Below are 19,300 nucleotides of genomic sequence, written 5' to 3' on the forward strand. Positions count from 1 at the left end.
CCGATTGGCCTCGGCGCGCCACGTGTCGGGCCCCGCGCCGCGGCTGTGCTCGGCCCGCCCCGCGCTGCGGCTAACGGGCTCCCACCCGCGAGCTGCGTCCCCGCCGCCGCCGCCGCCGGTCGCGACAGGAAGCCTCCGCCGCGCGGTGAGTGGCTTGAGGTCAGAGAGGAGATGGCTTCGGGGAGCCCCTCGCCCGGGGGCTGCAGGGGCGCGCGGGCGCGATGAACGCCCAGTCGTCGCCGAGCCGTGCCTCCCGCGGGACTCCGGGGAGGGGCGCGGGCAGGTGGGGCGCGGGCAGGTGGGGCGCGGGGCCGGGAAGCCGAGAGGGTCGCGGGCTGAATGTGCCTGGGGGAGCACAGTGGCGCAAATCTAGGGGGGCGCAAAGCGGAGGCGAAGGCGCTCTGGCCGGGGGAGGGGAGGGGAGGGAGGGGAGGGCGGACTCTGCGGCGGTGTGGTCCCGGGGCTGGGGGCGCGGGGCCCAGGCAGCGCTGGATGCTGGCGGAGCTTTGGGGGGAGGTCGGGGTCTGGGGAGGCTTAGCAGACCTGGGGTTGGGGGCAGCCGAACGGGGGTCTGCGGACCCGCAGGGCAGGGTGTGGCCGGGGCCTTGAAGACTGAGGCTGTAGGAAGAGGCGGCCCGACCCTCCAGCGGCTCGTGAAGTGGACTGGGTGTGTTGTTGCGGGGGAGGGGGGGCTCTCGGCGTGCAGACCAGTGGGTGACTGGCTTGTCTGTTCACTCCCTAGGGACCCTCGAGGGGCCCTTTGCACCACCGCTGCCCTAACGGCGACTTGCAACCAGGCCCTAAAGGCAGACGCCCCACCCTTCTTGCCTTCCGGAAGCCCAGTTTGGGCCTTCCCAAAGCTTAGGGCCTCAGCTAACTCCCAAAATACCAGCATGGGACTGAAATACCCTGAATCCAATCCCAACTCCACCATCAACTCGCACTGTGACCTTGAATCGGTAGCTTTCCCTCTCTGAGCCTCAATTTACTTCTCCAAGTCCAGCGCTCATAAACCAGCCCCTCTGGGGGGACATGGCTATCCTTAAAATTGATTTATCTGTCAGCTGCAAGGAATGGTGACAAATTTGAGAAGTCTTGATTAGGCCTGGGAAGTCTGACCTAACCTTCAGACCCTGTCTGAAGGGGGGGGGGAGTGGGTGGATCCTTTGGGAAGAGAATCCAGCCTTTGATTCCTTCCTACCCCTCCTTTTCTCTAAACCCCCGTGGGTCTTCCCTGACAATTCCAAATTTGGAAATATGGCTCCGGGGTTGATGAAAGGACTCTGGTTTCCTCAGCCTGCCATTTTTACTCACTTCCCCCTCCTGCCCCACCCAAAGCACACCTGAAATTGCTGGCCCCACTGACCCAGAAGGGATATCCTGTCCTGCTTTGCCCTTCCAGGTGAATGACCAGCCCAGCTGCAGCTCCCACAGACCCTGCCCTTCCGGCTGGCAGGCCCTGTGCCCTGCAGAGGTCACTGGCCTGCGAGTGCATGGAAAGCAGGGTTACAGTTCCAGGAGCTGGAGGGGTCCTTGGGCAGGGTCCTTCCCTCTCTGAATTAGTTAGCTGTCTGTTGCAAAGACTGCTGAACTAGCTGCCACTTCTGGCGCTGGTATTCTAGGATCCACTGTTGTAAGACAGGATTCTGGGAGTTGGGTGGGGCTGGGGAGGGAGGCCCAAGCCTGCATCCCCCTCTGCAGCTGTGACAGTCACTCATCCATCTTCCTTTGCCTTCCACCCTTTGTTCCCAAGGCACTGGCTGCTTGGATTCAGAAAATATTTGTGGTTTCTGCTTTAGGGCCATAGCTCTTGCTGGGGCAGAGTGTGTATACCAATGTGCAGAGTAGGGGGCCGTCCTTGGGAAGTACAGGACCTTGCCTATTGGAGCTGACCCTGGGAAGGGGTGGGGGACGTTCCGCAGTGTTGGGTAGCTGCCAGCATCTGGAGCATCTGCACTGCAGCACCCAGCAGGAGCCTTGGGCCACTAAGCCTCTACCCTGCCTCTGAGCAGCTGGGCCCCCAGGCAGGCCTAACCCCTAGGCCTTAGTCCCTTCCTCTCTAGAGGGGTAAGAGATGGTCCATGGCACCCCACTGGTGAACTGGGTTGGGGCTGCCTAACTCTTTATGTTGCATTTTTTTTTCTAGAATTTTCTGGGGAGGCCCAATAGTATCACTTAGCCTCACCCCGCCCAGCTTCTCCAAGATATTTCCTGGGTGGAGACAAAGTGCAGGATGTGGTCTGTACCCTGATTTCTGAGCATGCAAGTCCGTGTCTTGTCCGTACCCCCACCACCCCCACAACGGAGGAGAGGAAGTCTTTGTTGGGGGGTGGAGGGACCTTTATGCTTATAAACTTCTCAGCTTGGAATCCAGCTACACTGCATTTCCTTCTCTCCTGAGACTGAGAAGCTCCCCCAGAGACTAGCAAAGGAGGAATGACTGTCTTTGGGTTCTCTGAGCCTCATTGCCCATCTGTAAAATGAGGATGAGGTTGATACCTCATGAGATTTTAAGATGGCAGATGTGAGAGAGCTTGCAAACTGTCGAGTGCTATGCACAGAGATGCAGGTGCTACCGTTGTCGTCTCGGAAGGTTGTGGTATTTGAGGAAGCAGGTGACCCAAGCCTCAGGTTCCTCATCTGAAAAACTGAGAGTCCTGGTACTTCTCAAACGATAATAAAATCATCACCTCTGTTATTGAACCCTTCCAACTCACCAGGCCCTTGCTGAACCCCTTGATATATTGGATGCTGCTTCCATGCCCATTTTGCAGATGTGGAAAGTCAGCCTTCAAAAGTTTAGGGAAGAAACACTACTAAATACACATAGTGTTTCTGCTGTGTCAGGGCCACTTCTAAGCTCTAAGGTGTGTCTTCTTTTCATCTTCACCATGGCCTCTTCTGAGGCACTATTTTCGTCCTGTTTTACATACAAGGCTAAGTACTTGCCCAAGACCACACAGCTCTTAAAGAGCAGAGGCTGCAGCCTCTGTCTGTTAGACACTATACTTCTCTGTCTCTCACAAAAATGAACTGAACTGGGATTCAAACCCGGGCCCATAATTCCAAACCTGGGGCAGCCTGATGATCTCCTGGGGCCTTGCCCAGCCGAGATCAATGATTCTGGGTCAGGAGAGGCAAAGATACTGCTCTCTAAGAAACTCGAGTGTCTTGAGCTGGAGGGGGGGTGCCCAGGCACAGGGCCAGGAATGGCATTTACCCCAGCTTCATCAAAGCCTGGCTTCATCAAAAGCTAGCTCCTGGAGGACCGTGGGGCTGGTCCTGGTGTCTTCCTGTGGGCTGGGGGAGGAGCCATCAGGAAAAGGGGAGGGGAAGGATCATGAACTTATTCCCTGGGGGGCCTCTGAAGTTGGGTGCACTCATCCTGGGAGGCACTAAGATGATTTTCTGGGGTACAGGAGGAAACTCTAGGGCTTTTATTACATATGCTTTTAATTTCATGCTTATAAAATATATTTTTATGATAAATACTCAGTTTTTTTCCTTTTGTTACAGTGGTATATAGGATCCAAAAAAAAAAAATGACAGATTACTGCACTAGATTGCCAACTTTGTGTGGGTGGGAGACTCATCTGTTTATTTTTTATTCTACCCTCATCTCCTGCCAATAAACATACTCAATTTTTTTTAAATGAGCCCCTTAATCACTATCTTTCTTTATCATATTGGGTAAATTATATCAAGTTATTTCCTCTCGTGGCTATATAATGAGGAATAAAGCACAGTTTCAAGCCCCGTACGCTGGATGTCCTTTTATTGTGTGATTTTTTTCCCCCAAGGGGGTCACTAAAGAAGCATTAAAACAGCTCAGTGCATTTCACCCAACAATCCTTATGAGCCGTACCCTGTGGTAAGGGGGTGCAGCAAAGAATCAGACACAGTGGGGATCCCTGGGTGGCTCAGCGGTTTAGCGCCTGCCTTCAGCCCAGGGCGTGATCCTGAAGTCCTGGGATCGAGTCCCGCATCAGGCTCCCCGTATGGAGCCTGCTTCTCCCCCTGCCTGTGTCTCTCATGAATAAATAAATAAAATCTTTAAAAAATTAAAAAAGAGTCAGACACAGTAATTTTTAAGAAACAGTAAAGTCATGATTCAAAAGATATAAAAATGACCATGTGCCAAAGATTTTATTCAATTTACATACTAATGAGGACAGGTAGATGTTATAGCCAGCTTGAAAGAGAATCAGTAGACACTTTTATTAAAAAGAATGTACAGGGCAGCCCGGGTGGCTCAGTAGTTTAGCGCCGCCTTCAGCCCAGGGCCTGATCCTGCAAACCCAGGATTGATCCCAAGATCCCACGTCAGGCTTCCTCCCTCTGCCTGTGTCTCTGTCTCTGTCTCTGTCTCTGTCTCTCTCTCTCCAATGAATAAATAAATAAAATCTTAAAAAAAAAAAAAAGGGAATGTACAAATGGAGGCAAACTGGTTTTTCTGGTGGAAGGGGAGGGAGATTCATTGGACCTTTACCAAATAGAACAGTATGAACATGTCTGTAAGAATTATTTTGCACTGCCACCATTTACCTACAAATTACTGAGCTGTAAAATTGCTCAGACTGGAATCATAACCTGGAGACTTTGAAGTAGAGATTTTTTTCCTAGAGTACCTTGAAGGCAAGCAGCCTCCATCTACTCGAGGAATGGTAAATCCACAATGGTTGAATCCAAGCCAGTCAAATGTAGGTGGTTTCTGAATACTGTAGGGGTTCAAAGAAGAGAGAAATCCCTCTTGGATTCCTGGAAGAGTTGAAAGAATCACCTAGGAAAATTTTTTTTCTTTTTTTTTTAATTTTTATTTATTTATGATAGTCACAGAGAGAGAGAGAGAGAGGCAGAGACACAGGCAGATGGAGAAGTAGGCTCCATGCATCGGGAGCCCAACGTGGGATTTGATCCTGGGTCTCCAGGATCGCACCCTGGGCCAAAGGCAGGTGCTGAACCGCTGCGCCACGCAGGGATCCCTAGGAAAATTTTTAAAAATTACCAAAGCCCAGGCCTCACCCCAGAACTGATTAATCAGAATCTCTGGGGGTTGACTTTATGCTTTGGTAAATTAGAAAAACTTCCCAGGTGAGGTTAATGAAGTCAGAATTGAAAAGCACTGGTTTTGATGCTAGAAGGTTGGGTAGAAAACGCTGGTGGAAGAGGTTCTTGGCTTAGTGGGGAAAGGATGTGGTGATGGACGAAGAGGAAAGAGGAGAAGACAGATAAATCAGAAAGGATGTTGTGGGTCTTGAATGCTGAGCTGAGAGCCTGCTTTGAAGAGGGTCACTGGGGCCAAAGGGGCAAGCAGCGACACAGGTCAACTTAGAGTCCCCCGGGTTCTCCTGGGGCACAGAGGTCTGGGTGAGTTTTTGCATGACCTTCCGTGTTATTTTTTGATTTTTCTCAGATTGCCTTCCCCACACATATCTGGTTTCACTCCCTTCCACTCAGCATCTCTTCCCTCCCTGAAAGCATATGCTCTATTCCTCCAAAGTGTGCAAGGTACCTTTTGAGGACAGACATGCTTTTTTCTTATGCTGGTGTTTCTCTTCTGTCTGACATCCCCTCTCCTCTCCAACTGCTTCATTCCATGACGTCCAGACTCGCGATTGTGCCTATCAGCCTGAACCTCTAACATGTGTCTTTAACTTTATATACATATCACAAATGCAGCAGGAAAGGACAAGGTAAAAGAACATTTAGAAAACTAATATTTTTGTCCTGCACCCTGATGGCTTATTGTGCCTAGTACCCCTCTAACGGTGACTGTCATGACAGAAGCCATCACTTATTAAACATTTAACATGATCCTAGCCATGCTGAGTATTTTACCTGCCTTAGCTCATTAAATTTTCACACACACACACACACACACACACACACAAACACAAACAAAAAAACCCCAACCTTATGAGGTTAGCATTTCCCAGATAAGGAAACTGAGTCAGAGAGAAAACTTTGCCCTAGGTCATGAACTAGGAATTTTCTGGAATGTCTGCATTTGAACTCAGGCCATGACTGCAAAGCCTCCGTTCTTTATTATGGTGCTACACTGCCTATCTTGTAAATATTTGGGTTTATCATAATAAAAGCTAAGATTTCTTGAGACTTTACTTCCGAATAGGCACTGGGTTTGGGGCTCTTCCTCTGCTGTTTTGTTTATTTTTCAGTACTTGGAGATAATTTCGATGTGCATTTTGTAGATGTGGAAATTGAGATTCAATGAAGGTAATTTTACCTAAATCACGCACTGGGGGCAGAGCTGTGATTCCCAGCTAGGTCCGACCTCAAAGCCCATGCCTCTGGCGTGATTTGGACAAGACCCTTTCCCTGTCTAGGTGTTGGTTTCCCCAACTCTTGCACTTGAGCAGTGGCAAGCCACAAGTCCTGCCAGCTCTGGTGTGTTCTGTACCCTAGCGCCTTCCTTCTGGCATCAGATGGAGCTCCCAAAGGGGAGGTAGGGAAACATCGTTGCTTTCAGGCTAAAGAGCTAAAGAGAGGCTGGCCACAGTAGCACAGAGCCACTAGGACATTGTACCCTAGAATGGATTCTGGAATGATCAGCCACGATGAGCCCTCATGGATGCCCAGATCAGAAGAGGTTCAGGGTTCTTGGGAGGAGAGAGGCACAGGTGCAGAGGGGCCAAACCTGCCAGTCTTGAGAAGCTATTTCAGTCGGGGCAGGGGATAAAACTTACATATTGGGTAGGGGGGAGGTTTGGGGGAGAGAGAAGAATCCTGTGACCTGGGGGAGAACCCTCCTGGGGCTGATGTTTTGAGGTTCTCCTGTGAAAATCCCTGGTTGGAATCTATAAAAGCCTTTCTCATCCACTCTGATTTTCCCAAAGACGGTGTGCTATTATCCCCATTTTATAGATGAAGAAACTGAGGTCCAGAGAGGGAACCTGACTTGTCGGAGGTTACAGACAGATTGGAAACCAGACGTAGGTGTTTTTCTTTGGCCTCTTCCTTGTGTCCTGTTGCGGCCATGGTCCACGGTTGTGTGGGGGGCTTTCGACCTGGGACTCAGAGGCACAGATACAGGCTGTTGTCTGGGCCTTGGCCAGCCACTTATCCTCTCCAAAGTGCCTTTACCTCGAGGAGAAAATGAGGGACCGGAGGTGGTGGATGGTTAAGAGTCCTCTGGGATTCTGAAACATTGTATATAAAACACTGATTCAACCAATTCTGGGTTGCTCTGGTCTCAGAGACCCTTGTAAAGGCAGGGTAAATGGCACCTCTGTGATTAGCTCCAGTGCTTCCCTGAGCCCGCAGAGAAGGGGCTCCTGGAGATGCCCACCCCTCCCCACAACTGCAATCTCAACATCTAGTTCTGGAAGAAGTTTGCTTTCTGTGTATACACCAGCCTGCACTCACATGAAGCACATGTAAACTGTTCTCTGAGCTGGGAATGTTTTCCCAAAGACTGGGAGGCCCTTCCTCTAAGCCCTAAGCCGTCTCTCCTTGGAAAGGGGCTCTCATCCAGATGGCCCTGGGCTGCAGCCAGCAGCTGAAGTTTCCAGCGACAAGGCCAAGGGAAAATGCTTCCAGACTGGAGGTACAGGTGACAGGCCTGAGCCCTCCCTGCCCAGCACACTTCCCTGTTTCTATGCTGGCCTTGGGGGATCCTTCACACCCCCTGCCCACACCGTGCCCCAGGTTGGGAAACCCAGGAGCTCACTCAAATGTTCACACACGGCGCCCCCCCCCCCCCCCATCCCCGGCTGGGGGAATTTCCACTTCCTGGTGAGAGTTGCATGTTGGTACATTGGTACAGAGGGGCCCCTGGTTGTCAGGGAAACACCAGGGTTTCCTCAAGCTCTGCTAGGGTTGCAGGCAGATTGCCACCATCCTCTGCTGTTCATCCCCAGGCCCCACCTCCTGCCTGTCTGCTGACTGCAGTTTGGGGGACTCATGATCAGGCCCTGGGGATCCGGGCAAACTGGACACAGCGCTGTCAGAACTTCCACCGGCACAGCGAATGCCTGGCCTCCTCATGCGCTCTGCCCTTGACATAAGTTAATGTCTCAGCCCCTGACAGCCCTACAAGGCAGGAAAGGGAAAGGCCCTGTTTTGTACTTGAGATAACCTAGAACTCAGAGATGAGCAATGTGTCCGAGGTCACATAGCTAATAAGTAACAAAACCTTATTTGTTCTTTTTTTTTGATGACTTATTTTTTATTTTAATTTTAATTTTAATTTTTGTATATTTTTTATTGGAGTTCAATTTGCCAACATATAGTATAACACCCAGTAGTCATCCCATCAAGTGCCCCCCTCAGTGCCTGTCACCCAGTCACCCCAACCCCCTGCCCACCTCCCCTTCCACTACCCCTTGTTCGTTTCTCAGAGTTAGGAGTCTCTCATGTTCTGTTCCTCTCTCTGATAATTCCCACTCATTTTCTCTCCTTTCCACTTTAATCCCTTTCACTTTTTTTTAATATTCCCCATATGAGGGCAGCCCGGATGGCTCAGTGGTTTAGCGCTGCTTTCAGCCCAGGGCCTGATCCTGGAGACCTGGGATTGAGTCCCACATCGGCTCCCTGCATGGGGCCTGCTTCTCCCTCTGCCTGTGTCTCTGCCTCTCTCTCTCTCTCTCTCTCTCTCTCTCCCTCTCTATGTCTCTCATGAATAAATAAGTAAAATCTTTAAAATATGTATATATATTCCCCATGTGAGTGAAGCCATGTGATGATTGTCCTCCGATTGACTTACTTCACTCAGCGTAATACCCTCCAGTGTGGTCTATGTATACAATGGAATATTACTCAGCCATTAGAAATGACAAATACCCACCATTTGCTTCGACCTGGATAGAACAGAACAAACCTATTTGAATCTACTTCTGTCCGTCTAACCCTCCCCCCCCAAACCTGTGTTCTTCTTACTGTCTGTCTCCTTACTGTCTGTCTCCAGTGACCCCAGAATGAGAGCAGGATTACAGACTGAGGTCTAGAGCTGGTTTTCCCTAAATTGTTGCTGGTTTGGGGTTTGTTTTTTTTGTTTGTTTGTTTTTTGTTTGTTTTGGTGGTGTGGTATGTGGTGGACTGGAAAGCACTGAGGTAAAATGTCACCCTGGTTTCTATTCTTCTAGTTCCACTCTTTGTAACTCTTGCTGAGTAAGTCTGATAGAGTTCCTTATTCTTACTTTTATTTTTTTTTAAGATTTTTATTTATTTATTCATGAGAGACACACAGAGAGAGAGAGAGAGAGAGAGAGAGAGAGAGGCAGAGACACAGGCAAAGGGAGAAGCAGGCTCCATGCAGGGAGCCCGACATGGGACTCGATCCCGGGACTCCAGAATCACGCTCTGGTCCAAAGGCAGGTGCTAAACCGCTGAGCCACCCAGGGATTCCCCTTATTCTTACTTTTAAAAAGTAGTACACAGGGATCCCTGAGTGGCTCAGCGGTTTAGCGCCTGCCTTTGGCCCAGGGCGTGATCCTGGGGACCCGGGATCGAGTCCCACGTCGGGCTCCTTGCATGGAGCCTGTTTCTCCCTCTGCCTGTGTCACTGCCTCTCTCTGTCTCTCATGAATGAATAAATAAAATCTTAAAAAAAAAATTAGTACACAGACATGGCTCAGAAAGATCCAACGAGGGCACCTGGCTGGCTCACCGGTTGAGTGTCTACCTTTGGCTCAGGGCATGATCCCGGGGTCCTGGGATCGAGTCCCACATCTGGTTCCCCACAGGGAGCCTGCTTTTCCCTTTGCCTATGTCTCTTCTTCTCTCTCTGTGTTTCTTTATGAATAAATAAGTAAAATATTTAAAAAACAAAAAAAGACAGATCCAATGATACAGTCCTGACTGAAATGGAAAGCACAGGCCCTTCTTTCTCCTCTTGTCCCAGGAAAATTGCTTCAGTTCCATCTTTGCCTTCCTGCTGAGAGTGCTCACCAGCCTGCCCTGGCCCCCCTTTCTCTTTCCCTTTCCAAGGCAGTTACAGCCCTTTTTTTATTTCTTTTCAGTTGTAAGACATTTTTGTTTATTTTTTCACTCTATCTCCTACACTCCCTTGGATAAGATCATGTGTCCAGTTTGTCCTTAAAGAGGGGGAAAAATCCAGCGTCTTTACAGTGGCTCATGCCCTGATCCCCTGCCTCCATTCCCTGCTGCCACATTAGCCACACTGAGTCCCCTCGACTGCACTGCCCTAGGTGTCCACATGGCTCATGTCATCCTCTGACCATTTGGCCTGAGCTCCTTGTCACTGTCTCCTGACCAGGCATTATATTTTCTCCTTACTTTTTTGCCATGTGCATTTTTATTCTTTCCCAGTATGGAGTCAGCTGCAGAAAAGCAGGATTTTAAAAATCTCTTTTATTGATTGCTGTATCCTCAGTGCCTAATTAGAGCAGTTGCTCAAGAAAGGCTCACTGACTTACATGGGAACCACAGCCCTTCAGACATTTGCAGCAGGTGGCCCAGAGCTCTTGGAGCATTCTCATCTGCAGAACGTGAAACCCTGGCTTCTGGAACCATTCCTGGTGACTTAGACATAGGGTATGCATGGTGCAGATAGCTTGGACTCTGGAATCTGGACTTTGTTGAATTCACTTTTAAGCTGTGTGACTTTGAGTAAATTACGCAACCTCCCTGACTCCCCATCCTCCATTCCCTCCTCTGTGGAAGGGGAGAATCTGATGCTGGGAAGGATCACCATGAGGATTAAGTGGGACATCTGGGAAAGTGCCCTGTATGGCCTGGAGAAGTGGTGTGTGCTCAGAGGTCATGCCCTGTCTCCCTTTCCCATCCTGGTGTGAGTGTCTGGACCCAGGCCAGTCTACTCAGTGTATTATGAAAAGTGCAACTGGCCCCAAGGCAGGTCTGGATGTAATTTAACCCAAAGGGCTGGGGGCAGCTGGAAAACAGCAGGGGGAGCATACTTCCCTTAGGAAGCAAGAAGGGTGAAGAAATTGAGGGAAAGCATGGAGGTGACCAGATCTCATGGGTCTCTTTCTTCTCCACAGTGTTACCTGCTGCAGAACCTGATACCATGGCCAAACCACAGGTAAGGAGCCTCCCCCCTCCTGAAGGCTATGCTCTGCCTTTCCTGGGCTCCCAGAGTCCCTAGGCCCACTCTGCAGATCCCCGGTGCCTTCATCTAGAAAGGAGCAGGAGAGATTCTCAGGCTTTGCTTGATCCCATTACAAGTCACATCCTTTTCAGTTGCAAGTGACTAGTGACAATGCACAACATCCTAAGCAGAAGAGATGCGTATTGGCTTATGTGACTAAAAAGCCCAGGGCTTCAGGTTTGGCTGGTTCCAGGGACCCAAATGATGTTGTCAGGATTCAGCATCTGTGAATTGAACTTCCTCTGGGTGGCTTCAGTCTTGGGTGGTTCTTCCCTAACTTGGCACTCTAGCCACCAGCTGCCCCAGGCTTCCATTCTGTTTCCTGAGCAAGCTGGAGGAAACTACATAATTTATTCCTAATGATTCCAGGGAAAGTCCTAGGTCTGGTTCTCATTGGCTGAGCCAATGATGACTTGGATTCCGGTGGTTGAGTTGGTGCTACCTGAACTGCGTGGGCCAGAGGTGGTTCCCCAGGGAGATGGCTACTGGTCAGGCAAAAGCATTCGAGGGTTATCTCTGCTCTGGCAGTGGAAGCGTCCCTTGTTACATGCATCTGGGTTTAAGTCTCCCTGGCTTGGGAGACCCCAGTCTTTCATGCCGTGTAACTGCTTTGCTGAGCAGTAGAAGTTGAGGTGTGGTGGAAGAGCTTTTACTCCTGGGTGTGGCCAGGATCGGGTTCTGTCCTTGGGCAGAGTTAACTGTCCTGTGCCAGGCTTTACCTGAGAGTGACTCCTCTTGTCTAGCAGTAGAAAAGGAGATGGAATTGAGAAGGGAGGATAAAACCAAGGTACATCTGACTTGGCCTCTCTTGCTCCTCCCTTCAGTCACAGAGCGACTGGCCACAGACATAATACAGGAGCTTGATCTTGGGGGAAGTTCTACTCTCTCTGGACCTCAGTTTTCATGACTCACCACCCAGTGAACAAGGGCCTTAAGGATATCTATTCACAATTTTTGAAGAGCTCAGTTTCTCATGTGATACAGGATCAGTGCTCAAAAGAGTCCTAGCTGTGGCCTCCCTGTCAGCCTCTGAGGAGCACACTTTGCACAAGTGGCCTCTCTGACCAGGAGAAGAAAGTGTTAGTGGTTATGGGCAAAGGTCCAAGGCATAACTTGCTGTTCCCCATTTTCCATATGTAGTCATACCAGAGCCACTTCCTGGGAGGCATTCAAACTGCAGGGTTCCGCACAACTCAAGTGGAGAGAGCAGATCCTGGAAGGTCAGAGGGGTCAGGACCTAGGGCATGGATATTTGGAATCCTGTTCCAGGTTCCATGCTCCTGCCTGGCTGACCTGTGGTTTCTTGTTGCCTTGGACCAGGGGCCGGTAGACAGTCTGCAAGCAAGAGTCCCAGGGTGTAAGAGCCTGCGGGGTCCCTCATCTCACAAGATGAGCTGGAATCCTCCGATGCACAGGACTCATGCTCTGTGTGGAGGCAGTAAAGTAGCTCTGTGGGTGCAGGTTGTGGAAGCTGGGAAAGATGCCTAGAGGGAGCTGCGGGGGAGGAGGGAGCTGCTGGGGAAGAGTGAGGGGGCTGATGTGCGCACAGGGGAGGGGACGCTGGAACAGAAGGCCAGAGGGATGGTGCAGAGTGTGGGGGGCAGCAAAAGCAATTTGGCCTGCTTGGAGTGCCAGGGTTTGGGGAGGGAGGGAGGTTGCAAAAGACAAAAACTGGAGAGTGTGAGCAGGTCTTCTTCCATTCTTGAGCTGAAGTTTGTATCTATTGCTTGCGATTATTGGCAGCCCAATTATGCATCCTGTACACCCCCTTCCCAACATTCCTATACCCCCCACACCCATGCACAGAACAAGCCACTTTTTTCTCTGGTCCATTTCTGCTGTGTTTTTTTTTTTTTTTTTCTTCTTCTTCTGCTGTGTTAATTGGGTTATCCTCCCCATCCTTCCTTCTAGAAGAGGGGGGATCTTGAGGACCAAAGATGTGAAGAAATGGTGTGGTGTCAGAAAGGTCCCAGACTCATAGCTCTGTGGCATCCATTTGACAGGGGTGATCTGGATTGGAACTTGACGATGGGCGCGAGAACACTGAGGTCTGGGCAAGAGGGGGGCAGGCACTGGTCCACGAACCTCCAGCAGCTGCAGAGCTGAGGCCCAGGTCAGGTGTGGTCACGATCGCTCCAAGCTGGAGTCCTGGCTGGGCAGCCGTCTCTCGGGAGAGGCTGCAGGCTCCTACTCAGGCAGCAGCTGGGATGGGTCCCGAGACCTCAGAGCCTCAGGGTCCAGGCCGCTCACCAGCTGGCAGCAGGACCTGCTGAATATTTCAGGGTGGAAAGTCCTTTCTCTGCTCTCCGCACCCCTCGCCCCTCCGCGATGGGTGCCCGAGGCCAGGAGCCTGTCTGCCAGAGGAGCACCAGGCTGTCTGGGTGCCCTGAAGTGGGGACAGCTACACAGGTGGCACCTAGAGACTGAGTTCATCAGGTTGGTGTGAGGATGACCAATGGTGGGAGACTGGGGGACTTGTAGGACTGTCTCTATGCCTCTAAATGTGACCAGCGCTAAGCCCCCTCCCCCATCGTGTCCCCCTCTTCTAGTTGTTGCAATCCCAAGGGCCCCTGGGATAACCGCCCCTTGGAAGAGTTTATTGTCCTTAGGCAAAGACACACCTGGGAAGCTGGCCTCGCTGCTCACTCAGCCGGTGTTGAAGGGAACATTTGGATCAAGCTCCCTGTTGTCATTAGGCTTCCTGTCCCCCTGGAGGACATTGCCTCATCCCTCACCTGCCATGGGAGGAGGGGCAGCTGAGGTTGGGGAGCAGCTGCATGGAGGGGAGAGGGTCCTCAGCTTGCTGCTCCTCTGCCCTTCCACCTCCTCTTCTTGTTCTTTCCTGGCAACTTAGAGTCCCATGGTCCTGGCAGCTCTGGATGTTGGCACTGAGCACTGGAGAATCTTCTAGAACCTTACTGTGCTGTTTCCTGTGTGAAGCCTTTCTCCTAGACTCGGCTTTTCCCATCCCCCCTCCCAGCCCTTGGGGCCAGCTGTCACTCAGCCTTTAGGGGCTCAGTGTAGAATTTACCTCCAGGAGGTCTTTGATCTGCTCAGAATGTGTGCGGTCACTCATCCATCCGGTCACTGATCCATCCGGGTGCCTGTCCCCCTAGGCAGCAGATATCAGGGCTTGGTTACTCCAAGCTCTGCACTAGGTGCCGGGACTGCACGGGTGAGAAGGGCCGTTGCTCCTAGGGCTTTCTAAACAGACTGTCTCTTTTCTGACCTGGGTATCTGGCCTGGGTTACTCTCTCCTCCTCTGCCCAGGGGTGTGATCAGGTTGCAGGGGATTCACGGGTGGCGGGAAGAGGGCCGTGTCCCTTTCTGGTCACCCGCCCTGTCAGAACTTTAAATAGCAACCCTGCGCCCACGCATGCATATCTCAGAGGAGCAGCAACTGCAAACATAAACCAAGGAGCACCCAAATGTCTGGCCAGGCCGTTCAGTGGGGCCTGGGAGACGCAGGAGATGGTCGGAGGCTCTTTTTTGCAGTGAGCCACCCCCAGTCCTTGCACAGGTTCCCTCCCCTAGATGGAATCGACCTCCACTATTTTCCCAAATTACTCTGCCTCTGTTTTAGGGTATTTATTACCAGCTCTATGCTAATTTGTGTGCTTCTCTCTCTCTCTCTCTCTCTCTCTCTCTGTCTGCTGAGTCTGAAGCTCATGAAAGACAGGGTCAGGTCTTCTTTCTCCCTGAAACTTCAGCCCTTAGCATTGGGCCTGGCCTAGGCTAAGTGCCCTCTCACCATGCCGTGAGCTCAGTACTCAGGCTCCCGCAGCCCCAGCCACTCTCCTGGCCCCAAACTTCTCTGGGGCCATGGAGCTGACCCACATCTGACTTCTCTGTGAACCAGTCCATTGTGCATTCAGGTTCAATGTCTCAGATCCTCTGGCTCTGCCTCTCCTCCCTTTCACCCCAAAGATCCAGCCAGCTTGTCCTCAGATGCCAGTCTCTAGCTCAGTTCACTGAGCCCAAAGGGCAGCATCTTGTCTTGGCATTGATTCTGAGGGTGGTTCTGGGCTTCCCTTGGGCCACGACCTCACTCTCAGAAGCTGGCAGCTATCAGGTGTCTGGAGCTGGAGAGCAGAGGGGAACAGGCCAGAGATCTGGGCTCTGTGGGACCCCCAGCAAGAGGCTTTCCCTCTTTGGGCTTGGTTTCTTTGTTTCTGTGGAATAGATCATCTTAAGTGCTTCTACAAGTTGGAATCACATTAAGGGAGGCAAAAGGGTTTTGTAGACTATAAAGTGCCATAAAAATATAAGGAACTTTTGTTATTCTTGAAGGGATCATTTCTATCCCTCGCATTCAGCCTGGCTTTTTCTTCTCTTTCAGGTCCTGGGAAAGGTAATATAGTCCAGTGGGCTCGATGGAGCCACTGTCCCTTGGGGAAATGGCAATGTCTGTGGGCAGGCTATGTCAGGAGGTACAGAGAGAGTCGTCCGTACCCTTGCCTGGGCTTTCTGTAGTCAGTGATTAATTTTAGGGGAAGGAAACTCAGCCTAGACTCTGCCTATGGCCAGGGTTGAGAGTATGACCTGGGGTTGGAGTTGGGGCTGGGAGCCTTGTTTAAGGCCAAGATCAGCAGTTCACCTTCTGCTTCTTCTCTCCACAGGGTGTCAAGTACCGTGGCTCCATTCATGACTTCCCAAACTTTGACCCCAACCAGGATGCTGAGGCCCTATATACTGCCATGAAGGGCTTTGGTGGGTGCTCAGCCACCAGCAGTGGGGCCCTGGGAAAGGGAGCAGGACTCATGGGAGCTTGGGGGTGTTCCCACATGTGGGCTCAGCCCCGAACCCTCCTGGGGGCGAGGGTTGGGGTGAGGTACTGAGATGGGCTCACTCATTCTTTTGTCTCCTCTTTTTATTATTTTTCATAATTTTATAATGAAATATTTCAGACCAACCAAAAGGTCTAAAGAATAATAGAAGCTTCACCCAAGGACCTGCCACCCACCATGAGAAGTAGCACTTGCCTCCTCATAGAGTTGAAACCTCCTTGGTGGGTCCCCTCCTAAAGCATCACCCCTGCCTTTCCTCTTGGGGGTAACCACTACCCTGAACTTGGTGTTCATTATTCTCTTTTATTTCTCTTGTTGAAACAACCCTGTCTTGGGTGTTAGGATACCTGGGTTTTTCTAAACCTGGTCTCATTTTGAAAGCTAGGGTGAGTCCTTGCTTCTCTTTCAGCCTCAGTTTCCTTATGTGTCTGATGAGGGACTAGATCACAGGCCCTCTGAGCTCAAAATCTGTGGGTGCTGTGATACTTCTCAGTAGGGCCTTAACAGGTCCCCATAGATCCTCCCCCACTGACACCCCCGCCTGATGAACGGGAGGCTGGTGCTGAGGCTGGTGCTGGTGGGCTTCCCGGAGGCAGGTTGAGGTTGGGTCACCAGTGCCCTCCTGTCTTCCAGGCAGTGACAAGGAGGCCATACTGGAGCTCATCACTTCTCGGAGCAACAGGCAGAGGCAGGAGATCTCCCAGAGCTACAAGTCCCTCTACGGCAAGGTAACCATGGCAACTGCTAGGTGGGTGGGATGGGGCCAGGGAGCTGATTTCATTCACCCGTGTGTTCATTCAGGGTCCCTCCTGTTTTACTCCAGCTCAGCCCTCCGTGCTGACAGTTCTGCCCTCCTTTTCTCTTCTCATTAGTCAGATGTGTGGGCACTGTGCTAGGTTGTTGGGGCTCACAGGCGAACGAGACCTGTGGGGTGTCAGCCCTGTGGACCCACAGACAGTGGGAGGGACACTCAGTAAACAAGTGAACCAACAATGCCAGGGAAGAGGCACCGTGCCATGCACCCCCCATTTGCTCACCGTGTGACTTTGGGTGAGTTGCCTGACGTCTCTAAGCCCCTTTCTTAGGGTTGATGGGAGCCCATACCTCCCAGAGTGACCCTTCCATGGGCTTACTTAGCCTGGTGTCTTGCAGGGCAGGTGCTCATTAAATGTGATAAGAATCACATTTAATGAGCAACTCCCCCTCCTCCTCCATCTCCTCTCCCTTCCCCCCCGACCCCCACCCAGGACCTCATTGCTGACTTGAAGTATGAGCTGACAGGAAAGTTTGAACGACTGATTGTGGGTCTCATGAGGCCACTTGCCTACTGTGATGCCAAAGAAATTAAAGACGCCATCTCGGTAAGAAGCGTGGGTCAGTATGTGTGTTGCAAGTGGGGGTGTGATTAATGGGAAGATTCTGGTCTCTGCAGCAAGTATTCAGTGAAGCCTGCACCCACCAGCAGTGTGCCCCACTGCAAGAGGCAGCTTGCTCAAACGCTGTCCCAGAGGGGTGCCACAGTCTCCTCCAGATGGACAGATATGGGACAGATGTTGGTGTGAGACAGGCCTCGTAGAGCGGCCCTTGGCTCAGACCTCAACACAGCAGCTTACAGCCCTGAGGAAGCAAGATGCAGGGGCACAAGGGCAAACTGTGCCCAACTCCCCAACACCAAGGGCATATTAGAGGAGGTCGGGAGAGCAGGCCCAGGGTAGCTTGAGAGGGTGTCACAGAATATGAGAGATCAAGTTGGGCCCAAAAGCTCTGAGGTCATTCCAGGCTAGGTAAGAAAGGTGTGTTCAGGACCTGGGTGTAGCGCAGCCTGGCTGAAGCAAGCAGCGAGGGATCAAAGCTCTTAAATGTACCGGGCACTTTACAGAAGCCAGTTGTATACCTGTGATCTTTGCCTCAGATGAGCTATTCAATATGACTTTATATGTTGGTAAATTTAGCGACGTGAGAGATTGCCTTCTCAACGTCCTTGTGAGTTTGGCAGAGCAACTGGCATCATTTCCATTTTACAGATGAGAAAAGAAGCTCAGAAAGACAATGTTTCTCAATGAGAGGTCACAAAGCAAGCTGCTGGCAGAGCAGGACTAAAACCTATGTCTTTTGATTCTCAGGGCAGCAGCTCCAATTTGGTGCCTAAGAGCTGTGGTGGGAGCACTCTGAGTGTTGAGGGTTTCATAGCTCTTGCCACTCCAGGAACCCAACGCGTGGTTGGTGGTGGCCTCCCATCCCAGTCCTGACTCCTGTGTCCCTTCTGTGCTCCCAGGGCATTGGCACTGATGAGAAGTGTCTCATTGAGATTTTGGCCTCTCGGACCAATGAGCAGATCCACCAGCTGGTGGCAGCATACAAGGATGGTGAGATGGGCGGGAGGGACCATTCAAGACTTTGAGATATGAAATGAGGGTAATTGCAAGGGTGGGGACCCTAAGACTGTGGTGGGCCATCCAACTTCTTCCCTCTTTCCCTCTGATCTGTCCATCATTTCTCCATGTCAGAAATAGCTGCTCTGTGCAGCAATGTTCTAGGTTCTCAGGATATGGTGGTGGGGAGAACCCATGTAGTCCCAGCCTCCTAGAGCTTATAGATTCATGAGGTAACAAGGGATACAGACAATACACAGGTAAACACGATGATGACATGTTGTTACACTATGAAGTAACAAGATTCAGACTTTAATTGGGCAGGACCTGCCTGCCCCAGACAAGTGGTCAGGGAAAGCATGTCTTGGGAGGAAATGAGAAGGAGCCAATTGTGTAAAGAATAGGGAGAAGATCCTGGCAGGCAGAGGGAATGGCAAGTCCAAAGGCCCTGGGGCAGAAATGAGTCTGGTAGCCAGTATAAGGCCAGAGTTGGTAGAGGGCAGGACAGGGTCACACAGAGCCTTGCAGGCCAAGAGAAAGGTGATGTTTGATTCCAAGTCCAGCAGGAAGCAGGGGAGCCCATGATCAGAGAGGGCTCTTAGAGTTACTCTTGTTGCTGTTGATTGGAGAGGGAGGGGAGCAAAAGCAGGAGGCACACTTAGAAGCCTGTAGCCACTGTCCAGGTGAGTGACCACAGTACCTGGAGTGGGATAGCACGAGTGGAGATAGAGGGAAGTGGACAGATTCCATCTCCATGTGTCAGGGGTCAGTGCAAAAACCTGTGAAGATACACCCTGGGTCCTTCGATGATCATCCCAGAGACTGGGTTCTGGGATTTGTAACAAATATCTGAATCACCCTGGGGGCAGCAGGGACCTTTATCCTAAATCCCTGAGGTCTCACGGGGATGGGACTAGAGCTTGTGTTCCTTTCCTGCAGCCTATGAGCGAGACCTGGAGGCTGACATCATTGGTGACACTTCTGGCCACTTCCAGAAGATGCTTGTGGTCCTGCTCCAGGTTGGTCCACTATGGGGTCCTCCCTGAAGCTCCAGC

At 51.3% G+C, this 19,300-nt stretch overlaps 1 protein-coding gene across 4 annotated transcripts in view; it reads left to right on the top strand.

Moving 5' to 3' along the window:
* The first annotated feature begins 25 nt into the window (after positions 1-25).
* ANXA6 (annexin A6) overlaps positions 26-19,300 on the top strand; it is a 49,068-nt gene continuing 29,793 nt past the window's right edge. For 2 of the 4 annotated variants that reach the window (XM_038534986.1, XM_038534989.1), the window contains exons 1-6: positions 15,426-15,437; positions 15,706-15,796; positions 16,507-16,601; positions 17,121-17,234; positions 18,149-18,239; positions 19,185-19,264. In XM_038534986.1, the coding sequence (XP_038390914.1) occupies positions 15,784-15,796; positions 16,507-16,601; positions 17,121-17,234; positions 18,149-18,239; positions 19,185-19,264 (393 nt within the window). In that variant the 5' untranslated portion in view covers positions 15,426-15,437; positions 15,706-15,783. Of the gene's footprint in view, positions 160-10,979; positions 11,021-15,425; positions 15,438-15,705; positions 15,797-16,506; positions 16,602-17,120; positions 17,235-18,148; positions 18,240-19,184; positions 19,265-19,300 lie in introns of those variants that run through there. The other 2 variants (XM_038534987.1, XM_038534988.1) reach the window with 2 other exon arrangements.

Source organism: Canis lupus, chromosome 4, assembly GCF_011100685.1.
Source record: "Canis lupus familiaris isolate Mischka breed German Shepherd chromosome 4, alternate assembly UU_Cfam_GSD_1.0, whole genome shotgun sequence".
NCBI classification, from domain to species: Eukaryota; Metazoa; Chordata; class Mammalia; order Carnivora; family Canidae; genus Canis; species Canis lupus.